Source organism: Bufo bufo, chromosome 5 (assembly GCF_905171765.1).
Source record: "Bufo bufo chromosome 5, aBufBuf1.1, whole genome shotgun sequence".
In the NCBI taxonomy this organism is placed as follows: Eukaryota; Metazoa; Chordata; class Amphibia; order Anura; family Bufonidae; genus Bufo; species Bufo bufo.
Genome location: NC_053393.1, coordinates 248378087 through 248404794, shown reverse-complemented (window position 1 = coordinate 248404794; position 26708 = coordinate 248378087). Strand labels below are relative to the sequence as shown.

At 40.8% G+C, this 26708-nt stretch overlaps 1 protein-coding gene across 4 annotated transcripts in view; it reads right to left on the bottom strand.

Annotated features, from left to right (window-relative positions):
- Positions 1-26708, bottom strand: part of COBL (cordon-bleu WH2 repeat protein) — a 586878-nt gene that overhangs the window by 95383 nt on the left and 464787 nt on the right. For all 4 annotated transcript variants that reach the window (XM_040433733.1, XM_040433731.1, XM_040433734.1 and 1 more), the window contains one exon: positions 3541-3808. In XM_040433733.1, the coding sequence (XP_040289667.1) occupies positions 3541-3808 (268 nt within the window). The remainder of the gene's footprint in view (positions 1-3540; positions 3809-26708) is intronic.

Here is a 26708-nt window from a genome sequence, read left to right as displayed (position 1 = left end):
AACATTAACTAATTTGTGCATATCCGTTAATTATAAAAAATACAGGTTTAAAATATCTCTTAAAACCCCATCAGAGTAAAATAAATTACAATCAGGGAAGATGCAATCCACGAATGTGACAGTACAAACTTCTGCTTGGCTGACTACCAGTTTGGATGTGGGCACAAAACAGATGGACATCCTAATAATTTACAGTATTAGCATGAATATCACCTGGGCCAGGTATTTAATGGATATTTTGCTTGCATAAAGGCAGGTGGTATTGTTCCAAGGAAAACATTGCTTTCACCATAATGGGATTTTCTATCTCCATGAATTTTACTGGTTGACCCTGTTGTTAAAGGTTAGTTGAAGAGTTGAGATGAGCCTATTAGTCATTTCTACCACTGATTGATCCCCCCAAAAAGGACACCCCAGCTAGGAACTTCTCGCTGTCTCTAAGAGGCCGTAATGGGGGGAGATACATGTACTCCAAGAAGGGTTGAATGGTTGGTACGTGTTTTCTTTGGCAATTGGTACTGAACTCCTCAATATAGGTCTAGTATGATGGTCTGCAGCACCTAGGAGTATTGCATATATTTCACTTTATCTACTGTCCAGGGAGACCAGTCTCCTCCCTTAACGGGCATAAAGGTGCTCTATTGCCGTCATACTACATGATATATATTTTAATACTGTAATGTGATTTTATTCCAATCTATACCGGTAATATTTAATTGGAGTGCCCCGAATTGTATCTTCTGTTTTAGTTTTTTAACTTTTTTTGTGTATTTTATGTGTGAAAAAAATACAGGCTTTTTAATAGATTAATGGTGGGTTTACACGGCCAGAGGAGCAGCGATTATCATGAAGGAAGAGTTCCTTCCCTACAACTGGCTGCTCGTTCAGTGGGAGTGAAGCCCTGCATTTAGATGCTCACACAGAGTGCTTCCCAGAAACAATAATTTACTTGCCTACACAAATGACAGTTTCACCTAATGAATGAGCATTCTAGTCATTCATTGGTTGATTGGCTGTACCTTTAGACAGGCAGATTGTTGGGAATGAGCAGACATAGGAATGCTTGTTCCCGATAATCTGCCCGACAATCGGGTCGTTTAAACCCCTTATAAGTAAATTTTAGGTTTTAATTATTGTTTGCATACAAACCACTGTCGTATACAGTTTGTCTCTTTTTTCTCTTAAAAAGGCTTCTGATAGTTTATTATTGACGTTAGGAGAGACTAATGGTAAGGTGACTGATAGAGAAAAAGACACAGGTAGTCATATGACAGGTTCTGTCAGAGGTTGTATATGTATATAAGCAATTTTGTGTACAATACACATTGAAATGTTAAAGCAATTCGAAAAGGTTAAGTTTTAATAATTTTTTCATACCAGTCATCCTGATATATTGTTTGTCTTGCATTCTGGTGGTTTGGCATCACTCTGTTGCTAATCAACCCTCATTTGTGAATAATATCATTAAAAAATATGGTATAAAGGAAATAAATGAACAGCCTTTACAGAATCACCTGATTTATAGAGCTGCAGGTCAGGCTTAAGAGCATGTTGTTCAGGTTCTGAAGCTATTTTCTCTTCTGTGCTGCAGTTTGCACTTACAATTATGTTATTGACTTCCAAAACTGGACAGAGTCAGAGAGATGTGTGTGCCAGACACAGACCTTCGCTAGGACAAGGAGAATATGTACAGTGCTCAATTTCTTCAGTGAACTAGTACAGCAAGTGTGTTGTTTTGTTAGGAGAACATTCTCTATCTGGTCAAAGCACAACTGATCAGTCAGTTGTGCTCTTCAGACTGCATCATGATTCCATTTTTGTTTGAGAAGAACGGGACATTAAAGTACAGTAAAAACTTTTGATATGTCATAGTGACATAGTGTATCAAAGGTTTGTAGCTGTGTGGGTCTGACTGCTGAAATCCCTGCTAATCACTAAAATGAGAAGTTAAAAATGCTGAAATAGAGTGCTGTCACTCCTGAAGATGGACTAAAGGAGGGCTCATAGGCTCATAGCACTCTGTCAGTGTCCCTCTATGTCCTAATTTTAGAGATCAGTGAGGGTTCTCTTAGAGAGGAAGCAAAGGCATTGATACAGGATGATTTGTCTCTGAAAGCTGTGACAGTTATAGGGACAGAGCTGCAGAAAAAATAGACACCCTTCGAGCTGCCAGTCTAATGAACATCTAGCATAGCAATTGGAGCAATGAATGGGGAGTTCCCTGGATCCATGTGAGGTACAGGGCTGGTTGTAGTTTTGTTCAAAAGAGTTTTGGCATGTTTTATATGATTTTCATTTTTTACATAAATCATGGGATAACCCCTCCATTCTCAGTATTGTTGAGATTCCAAAGGTCAGACTCGTACCAATCATAATGTAATGACATATCCTAATGATGAACCAGCATTCATAAAAATAGATAATATGAATATGTTTTCTACAGGATAAATAGGAAAAAAGATGGTGCTAAAATACAACATTATTATGTGTGTGTCCCTCTGAACACCTGAAAAACCTATATGGATGCCCATCCTTTCACAATTTCATTTAAAGTGGTTTTCACACATTGATGAGAAATAAATGTCTGATTGGTACTAACTGTCCAAAAAGCCAAGTCAACACTGTCAACAAAAAATTGATTTTTTTTTTTAACAAGCACTGTTATCACTTTGCTCTTGCACCAAGAAAAAGACACAATAGTTGAACCCCACTGTTTGATGTAATATCCGAATGATCTCTGGCAGGCTGTTCCGGCAGGGAGCAGCCTACCGGAGAGATGTCTTCACCCTGCAATGCCAGATGCTACCTAACACCTGCTGGTACTATTAACTATCATGGAGATCGATGGAGAACCGGCTGCAACCCGGCAAACATGCAGTTGCTTCTTGGAAAGCCGGAATGCAGAGAAATCCAGCAGGCTGTTTCCTGCCAGAACAGACTGTCAGAAGTGTGAACAACTCGTCAAGGTGCTTGCTGGGTTAGCTATATTTTTATAATGAATATAAAAACATTTGATTTTATATAATGTGCATAAACATAAATATATACTGTGTCATTAGTACCAACAGACTTTTTAAGAAAAGGTGCACTAAAGTGAACCTGTCACCATGAAAATGTTGTTTGTTGTAGTATGTTATAGAGGAGGAGCAGCTGAGTAGACTAATATATACTTTTATAGGAAAAGATTTAGTATAACTGGTATTTTATTCATGCAATTTTGGAGTCCAGTGCCCAGTCAGTAAATGACATCTTTCCCTATCTACGTAAGTTTGCAGAGAGAGATAGCTGCCAATCACTGAAAGGACTGCCCCTAGGCCCCCGAAGCCAAGGATGAGCATGGTATTTACATGAATAGATTACAGGTTTTACTGGATCCTTTCCCATAAAAATATATATCAATCTGTTCAATTCCTTCTGCTCCATAACACACTGCTTGCAGATTGAACTGCAACTTCATGGAGACATTTTGTTTAAACCCCCCCCCCCCCAAAAAAAAAAAAAAAAATTTAATAAGTGTTTATATTTGGTGGATATAAATACCTTGTATTTAGCCTCCATGAGTCCTCGCTGTTAAAGGATTCTGCTCTGGCAGGCTGCACATTGTCTGTAGATGACTTGCATTCATCCAATTGATTGTCAGCTTTATCTCTTCTTTTGCTGCTATAATTTAGCAAATCTAGAGAGGTGCTGTCTGATGGAGAGCTCACAATGCCCGAATCCTCTGTGTAACTATTTACAGATCCAGCATCATCAGTTGTCAAAACTTCCTCCGATGAAACACTGCTGCATCGAATTAATCGCTTTTCACCTGCATTTAATTATAAAAATTTTTTAGCAATACTGTTTGACATCAAATCTGTAAAGTATATAGTGTATTTGGTAAATGACATACTGTATATGGAGAAGGTGGCAAATTGTAGAATTATATGCAGAAATGTGTAACCTCCTTACCGCTTCTAAAAAGGGTTCACACAACTGCTAAAGGCTAGCCAACTCATTAAATACCCTATTAGTGAATTTTATGTTAATGGGGCTCCTCCTGAACCCTCATCTAGTACCAGAGTGAAGGTAGGGTACAAAGAGCACTCCTAGCTCTGGAGAAACAGGCACATCTGTTCATTGAACCATGAGCCACTGATGGATTTGTTTTTTAATCGATGATTGAAATCTGCAGCTGAAACTCTGTATTATGGCATGGACTGCCCACACATAATTTAAGCCCCATTTACACGTCGGCAATTTCGTTCCCGCACTTCCGGGTCCGCATTTCCATTCCCTAAAAAAATTTAACATGTCCTATTCTTGTCCGCAATTGTGGACAAGAATAGGCATATTCTATTAGTGCCGGCGATGTGCGGTCTTCAAAATGCGGAACGCACATTGCCGTGTCCGTGTTTTGCGGATCCGCGGAACACGTTACAGACATGTGAATGGGGCCTAGCAGGATTGTAATTTAATATGTAAACAGGAACTCAGTCTGTCCCATGTGGCTGACGTCCTGTAAACTACAGGATCATCACCACCAATAACATCCCTCCAGGCACCCCTCAGGCCCCTCCCCACATTCCTCTGTATATCTTTGTATTCAGTTGGAGATATAGAGGGGTCATTTACTAACCAGAAACACACCTATATTAGGCATATTTCTGGCGCAGATTGCAGCGCAAAGGACCTTTGCGCCGCAATCTGTGACTTTTCTCTGCCCACACCAGGTCTATAAAAGTGGGTGTGGCGTGGGCAGGGAAGGAGATGGGCCAGAAGGCCCGTCTCATTTACCATTTTCTATGCCTGGTTTAGGCATAGAAAATGGTCTAAGGCCTCTTGCACACGTTTTTTTTTCCCGTTTACTTTTTTGCGTTCCGTATACGGTCCGTATACGGAACCATTCATTTCAATGGTTCCGCAAAAAAAAACGAATGTACTCCGCATGCATTCCGTTTCCATATTTCCGTTATTCCGTTCCGTTTTAACATAGAACATGTCCTATTATTGCCCGCAAATCACGTTCCGTGGCTCCATTCAAGTCAATGGGTCCGCAAAAAAAACGGAACACATACGGAAATGCATCCGTATGTCTTCCGTTTCCGTTCTGTTTTTTGCTGAACCATCTATTGAAAATGTTATGCCCAGCCCAATTTTATCTATGTAAATACTGTATACTGTATATGCCATACGGAAAAACGGAACGGAAAAAACGGAACAGAAACGGAAACACAACGGAGGCAAAAAACGGAACAACGGATCCGTGCAAAACACTGAAAAAGCCATACGGTCGTGTGCAATAGGCATAAATGTAAGACAGCTAGGAATCTGTCTTACATTTAGGGTCCATTCACACGTCCGTAAGTGTTTTGCGGATCCGCAAATTGCGCAAAACACGGACACCTGCAATGTGCGATCCGCAACTTGCGGATCCGCACATCACAGACACTATGATAGAAAATGCCTTTTCTGGTCCGCAATTGCGGACAAGAATAGGACACGTTCTATTTTTTCCAGGATCGAAATTGCGGATCCCGAAAAAACGGATCCCGAAAAAATGGATGCAGATCCCGAAAATACGGATGCGGATCCAGGAAATGTGGATTTGCATCCGTTCCAGCCCCATTGAAAGTGAATGGGTCCGCAAATTGCGGAACGAATGCGGACCCAAATTATGGACGTGTGAATGGACCCTTAGAAGCACCGGTGGATCCGCCTAAATTACCCCCAGAATTTCTCCCCTATCTAAAGGACCAGTAGTGCAGATAATTAGTAGTAATATAAACCTCCTGACTCACATTGCCTGTCTATACTATCTGTGTAGTCTCCAGTGTAGTTCTATGACATGTAGCTTCACACTGGTTTCCCTGGCTCCTACATGTAAGAGCTCACAGGAGAGAGATGACAGGGCAGAGTGGGCAAACAGGCTCAGGCAGCATTACATAGGAGAACATGGAAACCCTGCCGTGTGAGGGAACAGCAGTTCTGATTCACTGATCTGTCATTGCTGCCTCAGAGCAATGCAGTGTGGTGAAACCGCCTGCTCTGTCTCTGCAAAGCCAGGCAAGATGGGAAATGTAGGATTCATTAGGAAAAACATATACATTACTCACAAAAAGTGGGGATATTTGGCTTGTAGGTGAAATTTCAGCATTAACCTAAAATGCACTCTAACCTTTATAGGTGAACTTAGTGTAACCTTCTTTAAACTTTTGAATGCACATCTCCAACTGTTCAATGTTTCAGTACATTTTGCACAACTTGCTGTTCTCTAACAAGGAGCTTAACGGCAAAATTCACAACAGGTGCTTGCTCCATGAATTGCCCAATAAATGTCATGGTTCAATTAGAATTGGTATTTAACAGTCCTCCTCATCATGCTGTTCATATTTTGACATCATGAGACCAAGATGACACCTAACAACTGATCAACAGTACCTTGCCATTGCGAGGCTTCAAGCAGGATGTTCTCAGTCAGAAGAGGCCCCTGAGCTTAGAGTGTCACAAAGTGTCATCAGCAGGTTGAAACAGAGATATAGAGAGACTGGAAGATTCACAGAAAGGCATAGAAGTGGATGACAATTTTAGCACTAGGTGGCAGGGCTGAATCGTGTGAGCACTGCTACGTAACACCCCTTGTGCTCTGCACACTCCCCCCACCCCCTTGATTGACAGGGCTAGACATGCTGAGGGCAGAGCTGTGTGCTACCATCTATCTATCATATACTGTACTATAGCTTCACCACACTGAGATCTGCTCAGAAAGCTAATCTACATATCACTTCTTTATTCACAGGCATAATATATGATTATACAGACACCAGTGATATGTGTTAGCTTATAAGCTTAGAAAAAACCTATACTGTATCTCTTTGTGGTGATTTTATAGCTTAGTGGTATAGTGGTCTTCTATACATATAGAGATCTTAGATTCAAATCCCAGAAGAGGTGTAAGTTTTCTTCCTGTAATTTTTTTTTTGTCTTATTCAAAACTATATTAAAGGGCTATACTATAATATACAATCATATCATCATCATAATAATAATAATAATAATAATAACGCCTTACTATATTGAGAATAGAGTTTTTTTTCTGCTAAAGCCTATTACCTATTAATTCACAGACTCAATATATAATTATAAAGAAACCAGTAATATTTATTAGCTTTCTAAAAAAAAATACATTATTCTCAGTATGATTAGGACATAGACTTTTCTTATGGGATAAATGTGGAAGAAATTTTTTTTTATGCTTCTCCCAAGATTCAAACCTGTGATCTCTACATGCAAAATCAATCACTTAACCACCAATCTACAACATTACCACATAGGAAAGTAAGTGACACATATTACTGGTGTTTTTATAATCATACATTGTATGGGAATAAAGAAGTGATATGTATATTAGTGAATAAAGCAGTAATATGTTTATTAGCTTTCTGAGCAGATCTCATTGTGGTGAAGCTATAGTAGATAGTGTATATGATATTTACATGCTAGCACACAGCTCTGGCCTCAGCCTGATGTCAAGTCCTGTCAATGAAAGGGATGGGAGAGTGTGCAGAGCACAGGGGGTGTTACAGAGCAGTGCTCAGATGAGTCAGCCCCGCCTCTGGGTGCTCAAATTGCTCATTTGCATATGAATAAAAACTCAGGTTTATCTGTAGCTGTTTAACATACAGACAAAAGAAAGGTACAGTTTTATTCAGCATGATGAGCCCTACCAGCCAGTATGTATGGTTTAATAGGGTTGATCGTGGTGACAGAGCCTCTTTAAGGATGGTGAGAGGCTCCAGGTGTCACGTCAGACCATTCAAAACTATTTACATCAGAGTGGTCTGTGTGCTAGATGACCTGGAAGGGTACCTAACTACAGGAGTCATCGTCTTGCATTGGCCAGGGAGCATCTGTGCTGGACAAGGGACCAGTGGGCCTCAGTGCTGTTCACTAATAAAAGTTGATTCACTCTGAGCAGAAATTAAGGCCGCCAACAATGTTGGAGACGTCATGGAGAGAAGCATGCATCAGCCACTGTTGACACCAGACAAGCCTTCAGTGGTGTTGGTATTATAGTGTGGGCAGGTATGTCTAGTCAATACAGAACTGCCCTACACTTTGTGAATAGTACAATGACAAACCCATACTACTTGACTAACATTATTAATCCAGTCATTGTGCCTCTGCATAAACAACTCAGGCCTAATTTCATCTTTATGCACGACAATGCGCCAGCTCATCGAGGTCGCATTTGGGAATGGCTGCTGGAGACTGGGGTACCTCAAAATGGAATGGCCTGCACTTAATCCAGACCTGAATCCCAGATGAGTCGCTGCGTAGAGACTCACCACTTTTTACCCCAGAACTTCAGTGACCTGAGGACCGCCCTTCAAGAAGAGTGGGATACCATGCCTCAGCAGACAATAAGTCGACTTGTGAATAGCATGAGGCGTCGTTGTCAAGCTGTAATTGATGCTCAAGGCCACATGACAAGTTTTTGAGACATTGACATTGTTTGTGGAGTTATACCCACCACTGTTGTTGGCTTTTGTTTCAATAAATAGTTTGAGATGAGGAAATTACCATTGCATGCTTCTACTTAAATGCCCTACTTCCATGATATATCACTGTAGCGTGAACTTCTTACGTTTTCCATAAGTTTCACCCGAAAGCCAAATATCCTTAACTTTTTGTAAGTAGTCTATGAGGGGAAAAAGGAATCAAGATTGCAGACAACCCACAAATTACACATCAAATAAAACAGGTATAGACAAGTCATACACAAGAGCCTCTACCTTATTTCTTAAATAATGGCCTATCCTGCACTATATAGGCAAAGAAAAAAAAACTGGAGTACTTCTTTAAGTCATACGTTTTCTGAAATTATACTTATTTCCAAGACCACGGTTTTATGGACACAGCCATATTAAGGATCACATAGGCTCAAACAGTTCTCTTTTTCACTGATTCTTACGATACCCATAATAAAAAAAATGGAGATGTGTTTTATTGCATGTCACAACGTGCTGTTATTATCTCTAGGAATAATTGCTTCCAAGGCAGAATATGGTGACTCCACAGAGGCACAGATTGCCTGAATGTTTGTACTACAGAACTGCAGAGACTGTGTGTACTTGCTGTACAGGGTCTGCACTGGCGGATTAAGGTTACCATGGGCCCTGGGTTGAAAGAAGAATGAGAGGCCCCCACCAGTCTAATACTGCACAGATACAGTACCAATACCACATACTACATAGACACAGACCCAAAACCAACTTGACTACATAGATACAGTACCAAACTTACTACATAGATACAATAACAGAACCAAGACAACTACACAGACGCAGTAACAGAACCACACAGACTACATACATGTAGTACGAGCACCAAGATTATTACACAGATATGGTACAAGACCACAGATTAATTCATAGATATTGTACCAACTCAAGCTACTGCATAGATATGGTACCAGAACCAAGCTGAAGGGCTGATTCAAACAACTTTGATGAACCCTTGAAACATCGTCCACTATTGTTCACAGTCTCTATTTGATGACAGGCTATTACAGTGTACTGACACAATGATACACACAGTTTGGGTCAGGGGAGCTGCAGTAGGCCAAGGAGATGTGGCTGACACACAGACTGATTCCTAGACTGAGCACTTTTGTGTGAATCAGTCCAAACCAAAAGCTTACTACATATGGTAGCAGAACAAGGCTTCCTATATACACTACATACAGTACCAAAGCCAAACTCAGCGCACAGATAGATACAAAGTATTGGAAAATAGAGTGTCTGGTTGGAAAATTGCATGCACTCATAGTTGTGCCGTATAAAAGTGGTTTTCGAGGGATCCTAAAAATTTAATTTAATTGTGTAAACCTGTAACTCTGTCAACTTTTCTGAGTCCTCATTTCAGTCTCCATGCTCCCGCTGTGCTCCATTGTTTACAACCCTCTGGGTTGTGGGCACAGATGAGCTGAAGCCAGAACACTTCTCATAGTGCTGTGCACTGTAAGATCAGGCAAAGATGTAAACACCTACTACACCCTTTTCTTGGCCAAAAACTCAGTCCACTAAACCTTCTTTCATCCCTTTGCTGCCTGCTCCTAATGTATCCTCCCACGCAGCGTTAATGTTTCCTCCTACACAGCCTCAATATGACAAGTAGTAGACTCTACCTACCCTGCTTGTGGCGCAAGATCCATGGGTCTGACAGACCCATTTAATTCAGTGACAGAGGGCACCATAGGAGGCCTGGTTGTCACATCAGAGGAAATCCAGTCTCCACAGTGGGCACAGTACATGACCCTTCTCCCTATCTCCGGAGCAAGATAGAAAAAGTAGAGCAAGTACATTAATAAGTTGCAAAGCCTGACAGGTGAAGCACAGGGAAAGGGAAAAATTTATACCCGGATAATCCCTTTAAACGGCATGAGTTGCACGGACATAAACTGTGAAAGCTACACTAAATGTATAGCTATATGTAGTATAAACAATGAGAATTTTCTGCTGCAGAATTCTGTGCAGAAAATCTGCAGCATTGTACAGTAGCATCAAAGTGTATGAGATTAAAATCTCATATACTCACTGTATAGGAAATCTACAGTAGATATTGACCTGCGGTGCGGATTTTAAGCTTTCAGTATGCCAATTTAGGCTATGGATTTTCACTGAGGATTTCACCTTTTGCAATGCAACTATGGCAATTACAGATTATGGATTTTAGCCCAGGCTTTGCTGCAGAAATGCACAGCACAGTTGAATGCACAAATGTCACTGTGTGGTTATACCCTAAAGTTAAATAGTAACTAACAGTTTTTTTAAATACTTTTTGAAACTCCTATTTTCAAAGGTATACATAAAGTATGACATTGTAAAATAATAATAATAATAATAATAATACCATGACAACTACAGGTATACAGTAAATTGTTAAATCACACCACACCAGATAATACCAATAATTGTATGAATAAACCATATATTGCTGCAATATAACCATAGCCATACTACAGTATATAACCAAATATACTCTCCTAAAAACTGAAATTGTAAAACCAAGAAGCAAAAGTCATTGAATTATGGAAATCACAGGATCGATAGACAGGTTAATAATATGCAAATGATAACAAATGGAAACAAAATTTTCCGATTTATTCAATACAGAGTATGAGTGACACACACAGAAGTACATGCAATTACAATCCTTGAAATGCTATCAATTGGGTTATTAATGGTTGTCTGAGGAATGTTCTGCTATGCTGAATGCACTTGAGCATGCAAATCATCAATATCTACTGGCAGTTCCCTTTACAATTGCTGACCAATGACTTCCCACATGTGCCTGATGGGAGACAAGTTTAGAGACACTGCACGCCACGGTAGCATGTTTAGGCCACCCAGGTTGTTCATAGTAGCACGAGCATAATGACTGGTTCACACAGCCCAATAGTCGGGGAGATTATCAGGCACGAACATTCCTCCAAACTTCATTCCCAACAATCTGTCTAAAGCTGTAGCTGATCAGTCGATGGGACAAGTAAAAAAGCTTGGAGCAAGTGAAACTGTCATTCATGCAGGCACCTAAATTATTGTTTCTGGGCAGCAGATCGTACTGTCTAAACAGCAATCTACCGCCCAGAAACAATGTAGGTGTATGAGGACGAGTGATAGCAACCGCTCGTCCTCGTACTGTAGAGGTGATCACTGCATGTAAATGCAGCTCTTCACCTCACTGAACGAGCAGCCAGTTGTCGGGAAGGAATGCTTCCTTCCTAATAATTGGCTGCTCCTCGCCCCATGTAACACCACCATAACCTTGCAGCTTTTCCTTCTTGATCCTGCAATTTCAATGTTGAATGAGGAGTGTCTTTGGTTATATTGCAATATTTCGTTACAGTGCAACAATGGAAAAACTGCAGCAATAAAGTTGCATGCAAAAGTTTTGGCACTCCTGGTCAAAATTACTGTTACTATGAACAGTTAAGTTAAAAATTACATGATCTCCAAAAGGCATAAGGTTAAATATGAAACACACTTTCAAAATATCGTATCAATATCAATGTATTATTTTGGATTTGTACAATTTTACAGTGAAAAAGGGAAAGGAGTACCTTGCAAAAGTATAGGAACCCAAGGAGATTTTGGTGCTCAGATAACTTTGACCAAAGTCTCAGACCTTAAATAACCTGTTAGGCTTGTTCACAATCGTCGTTAGGAAGGGTCAGGTAATGCACATTTCAAAGCTTCATAAATACGCAGAATCCTCTAACCTTTCCCCAAAAAACAGCAACCAAGGGTTCTTCTAAGCAGCTGCCTAACACTCTGAAAATGAAAATGGTTGAGGCTCACAAAGCAAGAGAAGGCTATAAGAAGATAGCAAAGCATTTTCAGGTTGCCATTTCCCTAGTTCAAAATGTAATTAAGAAATGAAAGTTAACAGGAAAAGTGGAGGTCAAGAGAAGTTCTGGAAGACCAAGAAAAATTTCAGAGACAGCTGCTCGTAAGATTGCTAGAAAGGGAAATCAAAACCAGCTGCTTGACTGCAAAAGACCTTCAGGAATTTTTTATACAGACTCTGGAGTTGTGGTACATTGTTCTACTCTTCGATAACACCCGCACAAATATGGCATTAATGGAAGAGTCATCAGAAGAAAACCTCTCCTGCATCCTCACCACAAAATTCAGCGTCATAAGTTTGCAAAAGAACATGTAAATAAGCCTGATGCATTCTGGAAGTCCTGTGGACTGATGAGGTTAAAATATAACTCTTTGGCCACAACGAGCAAAGGTATGTTTGGAGAAAAAAAGGCACAGAACTCGAACACCTTTCCAACCATTAAGCATGTGGGTGGATAAATTATTCTTTAGGGTTGTGTTGCAGCCAATGGCACAGGGTAAATTTCACGGGTAGAGGGAAGAATGGATTCAAAGACATTCCAGCAAATTCTGAAAGCAAACATAACACCAACTGTAAAAAAGTTGGGGTTGCAAAGAGGATCGCTTCTAAAAATGAATAATGATCCTAAGCACACCTCAAAATCCACAATAGAGTACCTCAAAAGGCATAAGCTGGAGGTTTTACCATGGCCCTCACAGTCCCCTGATTTGAACATCATTGCAAATCTGCGAATAGACCTCAAAAGAGTAGTGCATGCAAGATGGCCTAGGAATCACCCGAGACTTTTGCAAGGGAGAATGGGTGAAAATCCATCAAACAAGAATTGAAAGACTCTTTAATGGGTCATCTTTAAAGGCTATATACACCTTCAGGTGCAATTTTTTTTATGATTGTATTTTACTCATTTAGGTCTAAAAATCTTTTTTTCAATGGTCTTTATTAAAAATATTGAGTCATTCTGTCAAAAGGGTTAACAGTTTTTCTAGCTGTGGGACTGGCACTTTAACTTTGTGCCTTTCATCTAATAACCGCTAAATTACTAAGAGGTCATAAACACTTATTTAGGCCCATGGAAGATGAGCGTGCATCATGCTGCGAGTCCGCAGCACAGCTCCTGGCCTGACCTCCCAGCACTGATGGAGTCACATAGCATTATATTGATTTATGATGCTATGTAACCCTTACAGTTCTGGAATGTATTAGATGACACTGACATAAAGCTGTTAGTGTCATCTAATACATTCCAGAACTTTAAGGGTTACATAGCATTATAAATCAATATAATGCTATGTAACCCCGTCAGTGCTGGGAGGTCAGGCCGGGAGCTGCGCTGCGGACTCACAGCGTGACACACGCTCGTCTGCAAGGGGCCTTAAGGGCCCTGTACACGGGCTGACAATTGAATGGATTATTACTAGCGAAGGTCTGGCAGTGTAAATGCACCGCAGATTACCTGATGAACGAACAAAACGCTCAATCATTGGGTAATGGAATCTTTTGTGCAGCTCAAAAGATCATTGTTTACCAGTGGCAGATAGTGCTGTGTAAACGTGATCTGCTGCCAGGAAACAACAAGACAGTATGGGGAAGAGCAAAGGCATTAGTGAGAGGAGATCGCTGCATGTAAATGCTTACTTCCTGACAATCTGCTAGATCGTCGTCCCATGTAACATTTTTATCAGTAAGATAAGAATTGTGCTTAGATAAATGTTTATAAGGTCTGAGAGCATAGATAAGGAGTTAGTCGGCTCCATGTTTAACAGAACAGAGAGAAAATTCAGATTCTGCTAGTAGAGCATCTCAGCACTGTAGAGAGAAAAGGACTCCTTATTTTTAATAAAGACCATGTTCACGGTAACAATAATTTTGACCAGGGGTATCCAAACTTCTGCATGGCACTGTATATGTTTTTTGTTATGATGTAGCTTCTGCTCCACCACTATCTTTAGTTTTGCCCTTGAGAGCAGAGAATTGTCAGGTGGGTGGTTTCCAGCGCTCAGGTGCTCAGACTAAGGTGCTGTTGCATTGACACTGAGCACTTGGGACTGTCCACCTCACAATTCAATGCTACTGGGCATAGGGCATGACTCCTGCAGCGGGCACTTCAAGGGAAATGTAGTACACATGGTGGTAAGTCAGATGACAGTGGTTATTTTTCTAAGACAACCTCTTTAAATATAGATTTGCAGGCATAAATACACAATAAATACACATATATAAAGACTCAAGTACTCAATCATTCACAAATACACATGTATACATATACAAATGTATATGTAAGGTAATATTTTCGGGGTAGGGTCACATTCATGAGGAAAATGTAGGATAATCTTCTGCTCTGTTGGTAACCACCACTGATCATCTTTGTTTACTCTCATAGGCAAAGTAAGGTCATCACTCACTGCCCTACAAGCAATGAAGACTGCATGGAAAAGATATGATCTGTACCACTGCTTTGCACTTAATTTTTTTTTGTGGCTATGACTGAAAACCCGAGGTTGGTCAGCATAGCCTGTATCAGTGGGACCCTTTGTTACCGATATGTAGTCTATTAACATGCTGGGCGGTGACCATGAGCCCCTTAGGAGATTATGGCCCTGGGAGGCCGACAAACCTCACATATAATAATCTGCTATGGAATTTGTTGAGTCCTTAAGCCCTTAGAACGTATAATATTCACAGAAATTAGTGTTGTACTATGTGTAATAATTTCTAAGAAAAAAAGATGCAATCTCTGGCTTAAAGAGGACCTTTCATCTGGCAAAAAATTCTAAACTAAGTGTCATGATCTGTACAGCGGCGCCCAGGGATCTCACTGCACTTACTATTATCCCTAGGCGCCGCTCCGTTCTCCTGCTATGCCCTCCGGTATGTTCGGTCACTTGGTTATAGTAGGCGGAGACTTAGGGGACTTGGTTATAGTAGGAGGAGACTGCCCTTGTTCTCCTGGGCGTCTTCTTCTCCCAGGCTGTGAGCTCTGCCCTGCGATTGGCCAGTGCTACAGCCTCCTAGGAGAAGGAGACGCCCAGGAGAACAAGGGCAGTCTCCTCCTACTATAACCAAGTGACCGAACATACCGGAGGGCATAGCAGGAGAACGGAGCGGCGCCCAGGGATAATAGTAAGTGCAGTGAGATCCCTGGGTGCCGCTGTATATATCATGATACTTAGTTCACAATTTTTTGCCAGATGAAAGGTCCTCTTTAACCCCTTAAGGACGCAGGGTGTACCGGTACGCCCTATTTCCCGAGTCCTTAAGGACTCAGGGCGTACCGGTACGTCCTAACTTTAAATCGTTATGCCGGCGCCGCAGGGGTTAATCGGAACGGGATGCCTGCTGAAATCATTCAGCCGGCATCCTGTCACAACGCCAGGGGGTTCATGTGACCCCCCCCCCGTATCGGCGATCGCCGCAAACCGCAGGTCAATTCAGACCTGCGGTTTGCTGCTCTTTCTGCAGTTTCGGACCGCGGGGATCAGAAACTTTAGTGTCCCTAAAATAAAGATTTTCCACCCCCCCTGCACCCCTGCATGATTTTATGGCGGCGGGTGGTGCAGGGGGGGAGTTGAGGGCAGTGGGGGCGGTGCGGGAGGCGGGCGGTGCGGCAGGATGGATCGCGATCCCCCGCCTGCCTCCTCTTAAAAATTCGTTGGTGGACAGTGGTTATACCAGGGTGTCAGCACATTGCTGACACCCTGGTATAAGCGGCTGACATCTGTGCAGATGTCAGCCGTTTAACCCTTTCCATACCGTGGTCCGTACGGACCGCTGTATGGAAAAAGTTAACAGTAAGAGGGAGCTCCCTCCCTCTCCCATCGGGGGGCTGTTGTGCCTTTGCAGCCCCCCGATGGAGAGGGAGAGAGCCCCCAGACAGCCCCGTCCTTACCCTTCCCCGTCTGCGAAGTTCTGACCACTACTGAGAAGACGGGGAAGGTTCCCATGGCAACAGGACGCCGTCTCAGGCATCCTGCTGTCCATGGTGCTGAACAGATCTGTGCTAAAGGCATAGATCTGTTCAGACAAAGTGTAAGTAAAATACAGTACAAAACACTATATGGTGTACTGTACTGTATTATACAGACATCAGACCCATTGGATCTTCAAGAACTAAGTGGGTCTGGGTAAAAAAAAAAGTGAAAAAAGTGAAAAAGAATGTAAAAATCAAAAAACACATTCCCTATACATGTTTGGTATCGCCGCGTCCGTAACGACCTGATCTATAAAACGGTCATGTTACTTTCCCCGCACGGTGAACGCCATAAAAAAAAAAAAAAAAAACTATTAGGAAATTTACATTTTGCCCACCTTATTTCCCAAAAAAGGTAATAAAAGTGATCAAAAAAGTCGCATGTACGCCAAAATAGTACCAATCAAACCGTCATCTCATCCCGCAAAAATCATACCCTACCCAAGATAATCGCCCAAAAACTGAAAAAAATATGGTTCTTAGACTATGGAAACACTAAAACATGATTTTATTTTGTTTCAAAAATGAAATCATTGTGTAAAACTTAATTAAATAAAGCAAAGTATACATATTAGGTATCGCCGCGTCCGTATCGACCGGCTCTATAAAAATATCACATGAACTAACCCCTCAGGTGACCACCATAAAAAAATTCAAATAAAATCGGTGTAAAATAAGCATTTTTTTGTCATCTTACGTCACAAAAAGTGTAATAGCAAGCGATCAAAAAGTCATATGCACCCCAAAATAGTGCCAATCAAACCGCCATCTCATCCCGCAAAAAATTAGACCCTATTTAAGATAATCACCCAAAAACTGAGAAAACTATGGCTCTTAGACTATGGCGACACTAAAACATTTTTTTGTTTTAAAAATGAAATCATTGTGTAAAACTTACATAAATAAAAAAAATTGTATACATATTAGGTATCGCCGCGTCCGTGACAACCTGCTCTATAAAATGGCCACATGATCTAACCTGTCAGATGAATGTTGTAAATAACAAAAAATAAACGTGGCAAAAAATCTATTTCTTGTTACCTTGCCGCACAAAAAAGTGTAATATAGAGCAACCAAAAATCATATGTACCCTAAACTAGTACCAACAAAACTGCCACCCTATCCCGTAGTTTCTAAAATGGGGTCACTTTTTTGGAGTTTCTACTCTATGGGTGCATCAGGGGGGGCTTCAAATGGGACATGGTGTCAAAAAAAACAGTCCAGCAAAATCTGCCTTCCAAAAACCGTATGGCATTCCTTTCCTTCTGCGCCCTGCCGTGTGCCCGTACAGCGGTTTACGACCACATATGGGGTGTTTCTGTAAACTACAGAATCAGGGCCATAAATATTGAGTTTTGTTTGGCTGTTAACCCTTGCTTTGTAACTGGAAAAAAAATATTAAAATGGAAAATCTGCCAAAAAAGTGAAATTTTGAAATTGTATCTCTATTTTCCATTAAATCTTGTGCAACACCTAAAGGGTTAACAAAGATTGTAAAATCAGTTTTGAATACCTTGAGGGGTGTAGTTTCTTAGATGGGGTCACTTTTATGGAGTTTGTACTCTAGGGGTGCATCAGGGGGGCTTCAAATGGGACATGGTGTAAAAAAAACAGTCCAGCAAAATCTGGCTTCCAAAAACCATACGGCGCACCTTTCCCTCTACGCCCTACTGTGTGCCCGTACAGTAGTTTACGGCCACAAATGGGGTGTTTCTGTAAACGGCAGAGTCAGGGCAATAAAGATACAGTCTTGTTTGGCTGTTAACCCTTGCTTTGTTAGTGGAAAAAATGGGTTAAAATGGAAAATTAGGCAAAAAAATGAAATTCTCAAATTTCATCCCCATTTGCCAATAACTCTTGTGCAACACCTAAAGGGTTAACGAAGTTTGTAAAATCAGTTTTGAATACCTTGAGGGGTGTAGTTTATAGAATGGGGTCATTTTTGGGCGGTTTCTATTATGTAAGCCTTGCAAAGTGACTTCAGACCTGTAGTGGTCCCTAAAAATTGGGTTTTTGTAAATTTCGTAAAAATTTCAAGATTTGCTTCTAAACTTCTAAGCCTTGTAACATCCCCAAAAAATTAAATATCATTCCCGAAATGCTACAAACAAGAAGTAGACATATGGGGAATGTAAAGTCATCACAATATTTGGGGGTATTACTATGTATTATAGAAGTAGAGAAACTGAAACTTTGAAATTTGCACATTTTTCAAAAATTTTGGTAAATATGGTATTTATTTATGCAAAAAAATTTACTTTTTTGACCCAATTTTAGCAGTGTCATGAAGTACAATATGTGACGAAAAAATAATCTCAGAACTGCTTGGATAAGTCAAAGCGTTTTAAAGTTATCAGCACTTAAAGTGACACTGGTCAGATTTGCAAAAAATGGCCAAGTCCTTAAGGTGAAATAGGGCTGAGTCCTTAAGGGGTTAACTTTGTAAAAAAAAAATAATAAGAAAAATGACATGCTCATCCACTGTTATTCTGGCCAACTAAGGACAAATTACAGCAGGGAATTTAAAATTACATCTGTATTTTATAGCAGAGTTACCTTTTCTAATCCCTCATGAAATACTTTGTAAAACATGTGGTCACAAAGTGCAAGCTATGTAAAGAAAATATAATTGATGTAAATAATATGGAGTCTGAAATTTCACTAAGAAAATCTGAAAATTCAGTTGAGGTTTCTTGCATAATGCTTTTGGCAGCAAATTATTTTGCTAACATTGAAACCAATAAAATGTATTGAGTTACAAATCACTCCTACAGCTGTAAAGGCTGACAAGCATTGATATTAATGACTGAGGACATTAAGCAATTTCCATTGTGATTCTGGTTGTAAGAAGAGGTCATTATACATGGGTCGTTTCAGACCCTTTGAGAGTCACTGTGCCAAGTGAGAACAGTGTGTAGTGCAATTTAAAAGTGTGTATACACAAAACGCTTCAGTGAGCGTAGTGGTCACCATATTTTTCTAGTCAACATAAATCAACAAGTACTTATACTCTTTAAGGCCATAGTGTTGGTGTCTTGGTGGGGTTTTGGTTACCACTGATAACATTCCTAAGTAAAAAGGTTCTAGTATAAGGTACATCTTGAAATCAGGTAAAGTAAGCTGTTTATCCTGCTGTGGGGTCTGTATGATGGTTCTTTTTCTATACTGTTTCTGGCATCGCAGCTCAGTTCCTAAGTTAATATGTTGAGTGGTGTTGTATTTAATTACTTTAGTATTACGCTGACATAGTTGGAAAAAGGGTGAAAAAGGTCCAACCTAAGATTCTACCATGTTGATCACGAGGAAGGAGAAAAACCCTATGGTGTAGATACTAATTTCACCATATTATAGGAAAATTACTTGCTGGCACCACATATGGCAATTAGAATAAATCCCTGTATCAATGATCTATCTCCATCACTACAGGGAGTGCAGAATTATTAGGCAAGTTGTATTTTTGAGGATTAATTTTATTATTGAACAACAACCATGTTCTCAATGAACCCAAAAAACTCATTAATATCAAAGCTGAATATTTTTGGAAGTAGTTTTTAGTTTGTTTTTAGTTTTAGCTATTTTATGGGGATATCTGTGTGTGCAGGTGACTATTACTGTGCATAATTATTAGGCAACTTAACAAAAAACAAATATATACCCATTTCAATTATTTATTTTTACCAGTGAAACCAATATAACATCTCAACATTCAGAAATATACATTTCTGACATTCAAAAACAAAACAAAAACAAATCAGTGACCAATATAGCCACCTTTCTTTGCAAGGACACTCAAAAGCCTGCCATCCATGGATTCTGTCAGTGTTTTGATCTGTTCACCATCAACATTGCGTGCAGCAGCAACCACAGCCTCCCAGACACTGTTCAGAGAGGTGTACTGTTTTCCCTCCTTGTAAATCTCACATTTGATGATGGACCACAGGTTCTCAATGGGGTTCAGATCAGGTGAACAAGGAGGCCATGTCATTAGATTTTCTTCTTTTATACCCTTTCTTGCCAGCCACGCTGTGGAGTACTTGGACGCGTGTGATGGAGCATTGTCCTGCATGAAAATCATGTTTTTCTTGAAGGATGCAGACTTCTTCCTGTACCACTGCTTGAAGAAGGTGTCTTCCAGAAACTGGCAGTAGGACTGGGAGTTGAGCTTGACTCCATCCTCAACCCGAAAAGGCCCCACAAGCTCATCTTTGATGATACCAGCCCAAACCAGTACTCCACCTCCACCTTGCTGGCGTCTGAGTCGGACTGGAGCTCTCTGCCCTTTACCAATCCAGCCACGGGCCCATCCATCTGGCCCATCAAGACTCACTCTCATTTCATCAGTCCATAAAACCTTAGAAAAATCAGTCTTGAGATATTTCTTGGCCCAGTCTTGACGTTTCAGCTTGTGTGTCTTGTTCAGTGGTGGTCGTCTTTCAGCCTTTCTTACCTTGGCCATGTCTCTGAGTATTGCACACCTTGTGCTTTTGGGCACTCCAGTGATGTTGCAGCTCTGAAATATGGCCAAACTGGTGGCAAGTGGCATCTTGGCAGCTGCACGCTTGACTTTTCTCAGTTCATGGGCAGTTATTTTGCGCCTTGGTTTTTCCACACGCTTCTTGCGACCCTGTTGACTATTTTGAATGAAACGCTTGATTGTTCGATGATCACGCTTCAGAAGCTTTGCAATTTTAAGAGTGCTGCATCCCTCTGCAAGATATCTCACTATTTTTGACTTTTCTGAGCCTGTCAAGTCCTTCTTTTGACCCATTTTGCCAAAGGAAAGGAAGTTGCCTAATAATTATGCACACCTAATATAGGGTGTTGATGTCATTAGACCACACCCCTTCTCATTACAGAGATGCACATCACCTAATATGCTTAATTGGTAGTAGGCTTTCGAGCCTATACAGCTTGGAGTAAGACAACATGCATAAAGAGGATGATGTGGTCAAAATACTCATTTGCCTAATAATTCTGCACTCCCTGTATATAATACTTATAACTTGTAATATATTTTTCAAGAAAGGCATCCAGGCCCATGTTGAACTTGTCTAATGAATCAATCATCACAATGTCCTGTGGAATAGAGTTCCATAGTCTCACTGCTCTTAAAGTAAAGAATCCTCTTCTATGATAATGGTGAAAAATTCTTTCTCCTTTGTGTCCTAGGTATAAAATGAAAGATCTCTGTACTGTGCATTTACATATTTGCACATTGTAGTTAAATATATTTAGGCAGTTTTACTAACCCATATATGGTGTACAGTACATGTAGAGTCTGTCTAGACATGCACCAAATTTATCACAGTGGCTCATGCTGGATGATAAATTTGGTGCATGGCTCAAGCTCTGTACTCCAGAATTCTGGCTTAAAAATGCCTCAAAATAGGGCTTTGAGACCTTTTAGGCTTACTTGCTAAAAAATGTTGACACATTGACTCACTCCAGTTTTAAAAAGTAGATGGGAAAGTGGATGTGGGTTACTTGTAAAGCTGATTTAAGACATTCATCAACTGAGACTTTTTTAAAAGTCACAAAAATTTCCTTATCTTATACCAGTAAAGGGGTGGCATAGAAAGTTGAGCAACCTTTGTCAGAAGTGTTAAATTTAAAGATGCAGCAAATTTATCAAATATCCTGTGACATTTGATAAATTTGTCCCAAATAACGTTTAATGTAGACTCCAGCAAAACTGATTTAAAAGATTTCTCATATAATTAATCTTAAATGGCTTTTTTCTGCAAGACTAATTCACTAAAGTAAATGGGTCTACAAGAAAAATGGACAGAACATGGACATCATCTGTGTGCGGCCTGTTTAAAAACGTGTATGTGTTCACTGGCCGGAACATTGTTCATCTGAAAAAGGCCTTAATGAAGTTCAATGCAATCTACTGTATAATAGTTCAATGGTGAAATAAATACTGTACTGCATTGGTTGGTTAAAGTCTTTTAAACTGAACAATTTTAAAAACTTAATTTCGTGATCTTAAGTTGGCTTTCAGAGGAATTCTTGGGGGTTGATTATTGTATCACTAATGACAGGACACAGTACATTCACATAAATGTAGTAGTAAAAGCTCAATAGAGTGCAACATATAACTACATTATACTAATGATATCCTGAATAAACTACAGAGATAAGCCATTAAGCAACAGCATAGATATGCACAAAGGCTTGTTCAAAATAAGGCTACATTCACATGATCATGTATGGTCTGTGAAATGCGAGTCCGAGTAACAGCCAGATTTGCTTGATAAACTACGGCTCACGTGTGCAGAACTCATTTATGATGCTATAAGTTCCAGGCCAACTCACAGCATCATGTGAGCATGAAACTGGGCTAGAACTCCCAACATCATAGATCACTATGATCCAGTAAATTCGGCTGACATTTGCCGCAGTCGGTTGGGGAAATGTGGCCACATTTCACTGACTGCACACAGACATGTAAACACAGCCAAAACTTGCATATCACTGGAGAACCATTTTGCACCAGAAATGTTGCAGCCTTTTTAGGGTTGCATGCGATTTTTCTATGTGTTCTGTGTTGTTAAAGCTTCTATACAAGCTATGCATTGATGCAATTCCCCCTCAACTTAACATCTGAAGGATAGTGAGCGGTGTAAAAAAAAAAAACTCTGTCAGTATTTCGTTTTAATTGTGAATATTTTCTGTGGCCACCATTAATTTCCAGCACTGCCTTAACTCTCTTGGGCATGGAGTTCAGTAGAGCTTCACAGGTACTCACTTTTGTGAGATACAGTACATTCTTGTCTGCCTTTGCATCCAAAACAAAAAACATTTATATGTTTAATTTTAAGGATGGAATAATACAAGAAGTCCAAAGTAGGACAAAACAGAGAGATGAACTCGGGAGTCCACAATCCTGTTGATCTGAAATTCCAAATTGCCGTCCACCATGACAGGAGCGGGAGGCAAGGAGGACGACTCAACAGGTTCAACACATTTCTTTAACAACGATTTATGAAATACGTTATGGATTTTTAATGCCTGAGGAAGTTCAAGACGGAAGGCTACAGGGTTAACAATGGCAGTGATCTTATATGGACCAATAAATCTTGGTCCCAACTTCCAAGAAGGTACCATAAGTTTCATGTTTCTTGTAGACAGCCACACAGAATCACCCACTCTCAGGTCCGGACCACTCATACCTCTCCTGTCAGCCTCACTCTTATATCTGTTGCCCATCTTTTCCAGGTTATTTTGGATTTTCCGCCAAATAGAAGACAAAGAAGAGGAAAATCATTCCTCCTCAGGAATGCCAGAATTATGAGCACCAGGAAATGTACCAAACTGTGGATGGAACCCATATGCCCCAAAAAACGGCGACTTATCAGTGGATTCCTGTCTACGGTTATTTATAGCAAACTCAGCTAACGACAAAAATGAAGACCACTCTTCCTGATTTTCTTAAACAAAACATCTCAAGTAAGTCTCCAGATACTGATTAGTGCGCTCCGTCTGTCCGTTCGACTGAGGATGAAAAGCCGAAGAGAAGGAAAATTGTACACTCAGACGAGTACAGAACGCTCTCCAGAATCTGGAAACAAACTGAGTCCCTCTATCGTACACCACATCAGAGGGAATGCCATGTAGTTTCACGATGTTGTCGACAAACACCTGCGCAAGAGTTTTAGCATTGGGTAGACTAGGTAATGCAATAAAGTGCGCCATTTTACTAAAACGATCGACAACCACAGAATCACAGTCTTTCCTGAAGAATTTGGTAAATCCGTAATAAAACCCATGGACAAATGGGTCCAAGGTCTGGACGGGATGGGCAATAGAAGCAGAGATCCGGAAGGCCGAGTATGTGTCACCTTAGCATGTGCACAGGTACCACAGGCTGACACATAGTCTTCAATACACTTACGCAACCCCGGCCACCAGAATCTGCGAGAGATTAGTTCGATAGTCGATCTGCTCCCAGGGTGCACAGCAAGCACCGTACAGTGATGTTCCTCGAACACCTTGTGACGTAATTCGGGGGGGGAACAAAAAATTTCCCCTGAGGACAAGAGTCCGGAGCATCCTCCTGTACCTCCAACACCCTGGCATCGAGATCAGGATAAAGAGCGGAAATAACTACCCCTTCAGATAAAATGGGACTAGGGTCATTAGACTCACCCCCCCAGGAAAGCTACGTGACAAAGCATCCGCCTTGACGTTCTTAACCCCAGGGCGGTAAGTGACGATGAAGTTAAATCTGGTGAAAAACAATGACCATCTGGCCTGCCTTGGGTTCAGTCGCTCAGCCGACTCCAAGTAGGCCAGATTCTTGTGATCCGTAATTACCGTAATAGGATGAATTGCTCCTTCCAACCAATGCCGCCATTCCTCGAACGCCAACTTAATGGTCAGCAATTCCCTATTCCCCACATCATAATTCCTTTCAGCAGTCGAAAGTTTTTTAGAGAAAAATGCACATGCGCGCCATTTACTGGGTGAAGGACCCTGCGACAATATTGCTCCTACCCCAACCTCTGACGCGTCAACCTCAACAATAAATGGCTGAGACACGTCCGGTTACACCAGAATAGGGGCCGAAGCAAAACATTCTTTCACAGCAGAAAAGGCCTGTAATGCTGCATCCGACCAGATAGAAATATCAGCACCCTTCCTAGTCATGTCTGTTAAAGGTTTAACCACCAATGAATAGTTCGAGATAAATTTACGGTAGTAGTTGGTAAACCCCAAAAACAGCATAAGCGCTTTCAGATTTTCGGGTCGATCCCAGTCCAACACGGCACGGAGCTTCTCGGGATCTATACAAAAACCTGAGGATGAGATCAGGTAACCCAGAAATTGCACTTCCTGTACAGCAAATACACACTTTTCCATCTTTTTTTTTAAACTCGTTTTATTGAAGTATAAATATGCATTATCAAAGTACATGACATTACAGCATATCAATGGACTCAATAGAGAAGTATCTTGACATCGATGTACAGATTGGCATAAATACAAGTACAAAAAGTACAAAGAATAAATGGAATAAAACAATATGAAACATTAAACATTTGTGGTACATTATTCATGTTTTAAAGTGCATTTTCCCATGGACATGGCATGGCCTCTTGCAGAGAGCAGTAAGGATTCATAATCTTTTCCCCATCCTTTCTTGGCAAGAATGTTATCTCTAGTGGAAATTTATTATAAAAGCACCTCACATTTCCCTACACTATCTGTATTAGCATATGGAGTCTCAACGAGAACTTAGCGTATTTGCGGACTCGCACCATTCTCCCCAGACTTTCTCAAATTTCTGGGGGCATCCCCTATGAATGTATACTACTTTCTCCAATGGGATAATCTGATTTACTACTTGTTTCCAGTGGTTAACATTAGTCATTCTATCAGCCATCCAACGAAGGGCTATAGCCTTCCTGGCCAAAAATAAAGTTTCCTCCAGAAATACCCTATGGTGGTGGGACCATTGCTCTTCGTCCATGATTCCTAACAAACACATCTTAGGGCAAAGGGGGACACTACCCGGCACTAGATCTGACAGTAGGGACGTCACATCTTTCCAAAATTTTTGAATAAGTCTGCAGTCCCACATCATGTGCCAAAAATTGGCGCCAGCTTGGTGACATCTTAGGCAATTGTCATTCTCAGATCTGCCCATTTTAAACAACCTACTAGGAGTAAGATAACTTCTATGCAGTATATGTAATTGTATCATCCTATTGTTAACTGAGGGGGACACTCTTGTAGGGGCCGCCAACGCCTCGCACCACTCTGTTCTAGAAAGAGATGGAATGCAATCCCTCCATTTATCCTCCACAGTCAATGGAGGTGTGTCTATCTTCGTAGTTATGAGATGCGTGTAGATAGCTGATATAAGACCTCTAGGGCCCTGTGTGGAAAGCACTCCAATCAGGGGGTATTTAGAAATCCTTTTTGAGCCCCTGCCAAACTGCGCAGATAGGGCATGCCTAACTTGTAGATATCTGAAAAACATGTGTCTTGGGGTATCAAATTTTTCTTGAATCTGAGAGTAGGATCTCAAGGATCCTTCCTCATATAAATCTCTCAGTGTGAGAATACCATGTTCCTTCCACATCGAGGCTCCTTCATGCCCAATTAGATGCTGAAACATAGGATTCTCCCACAAGGGTATTAAGTCCGGGATGTCAGTGTAGTGTTTTAGCTTGGCTGCCTCCCAAACCTGATGGGCAAGCTTATGTATCGGGAGGGCTTTCCCATGGAACAGACTAATATCTTCCAGAACCGGCCATAGGGAGTGTAGTTGGAGGAAGTTCTGCAGATAGAACTCCGTATTGGGTAAGGGCTGTGAGGATACCCAGATGACAAGGTAGCGCAG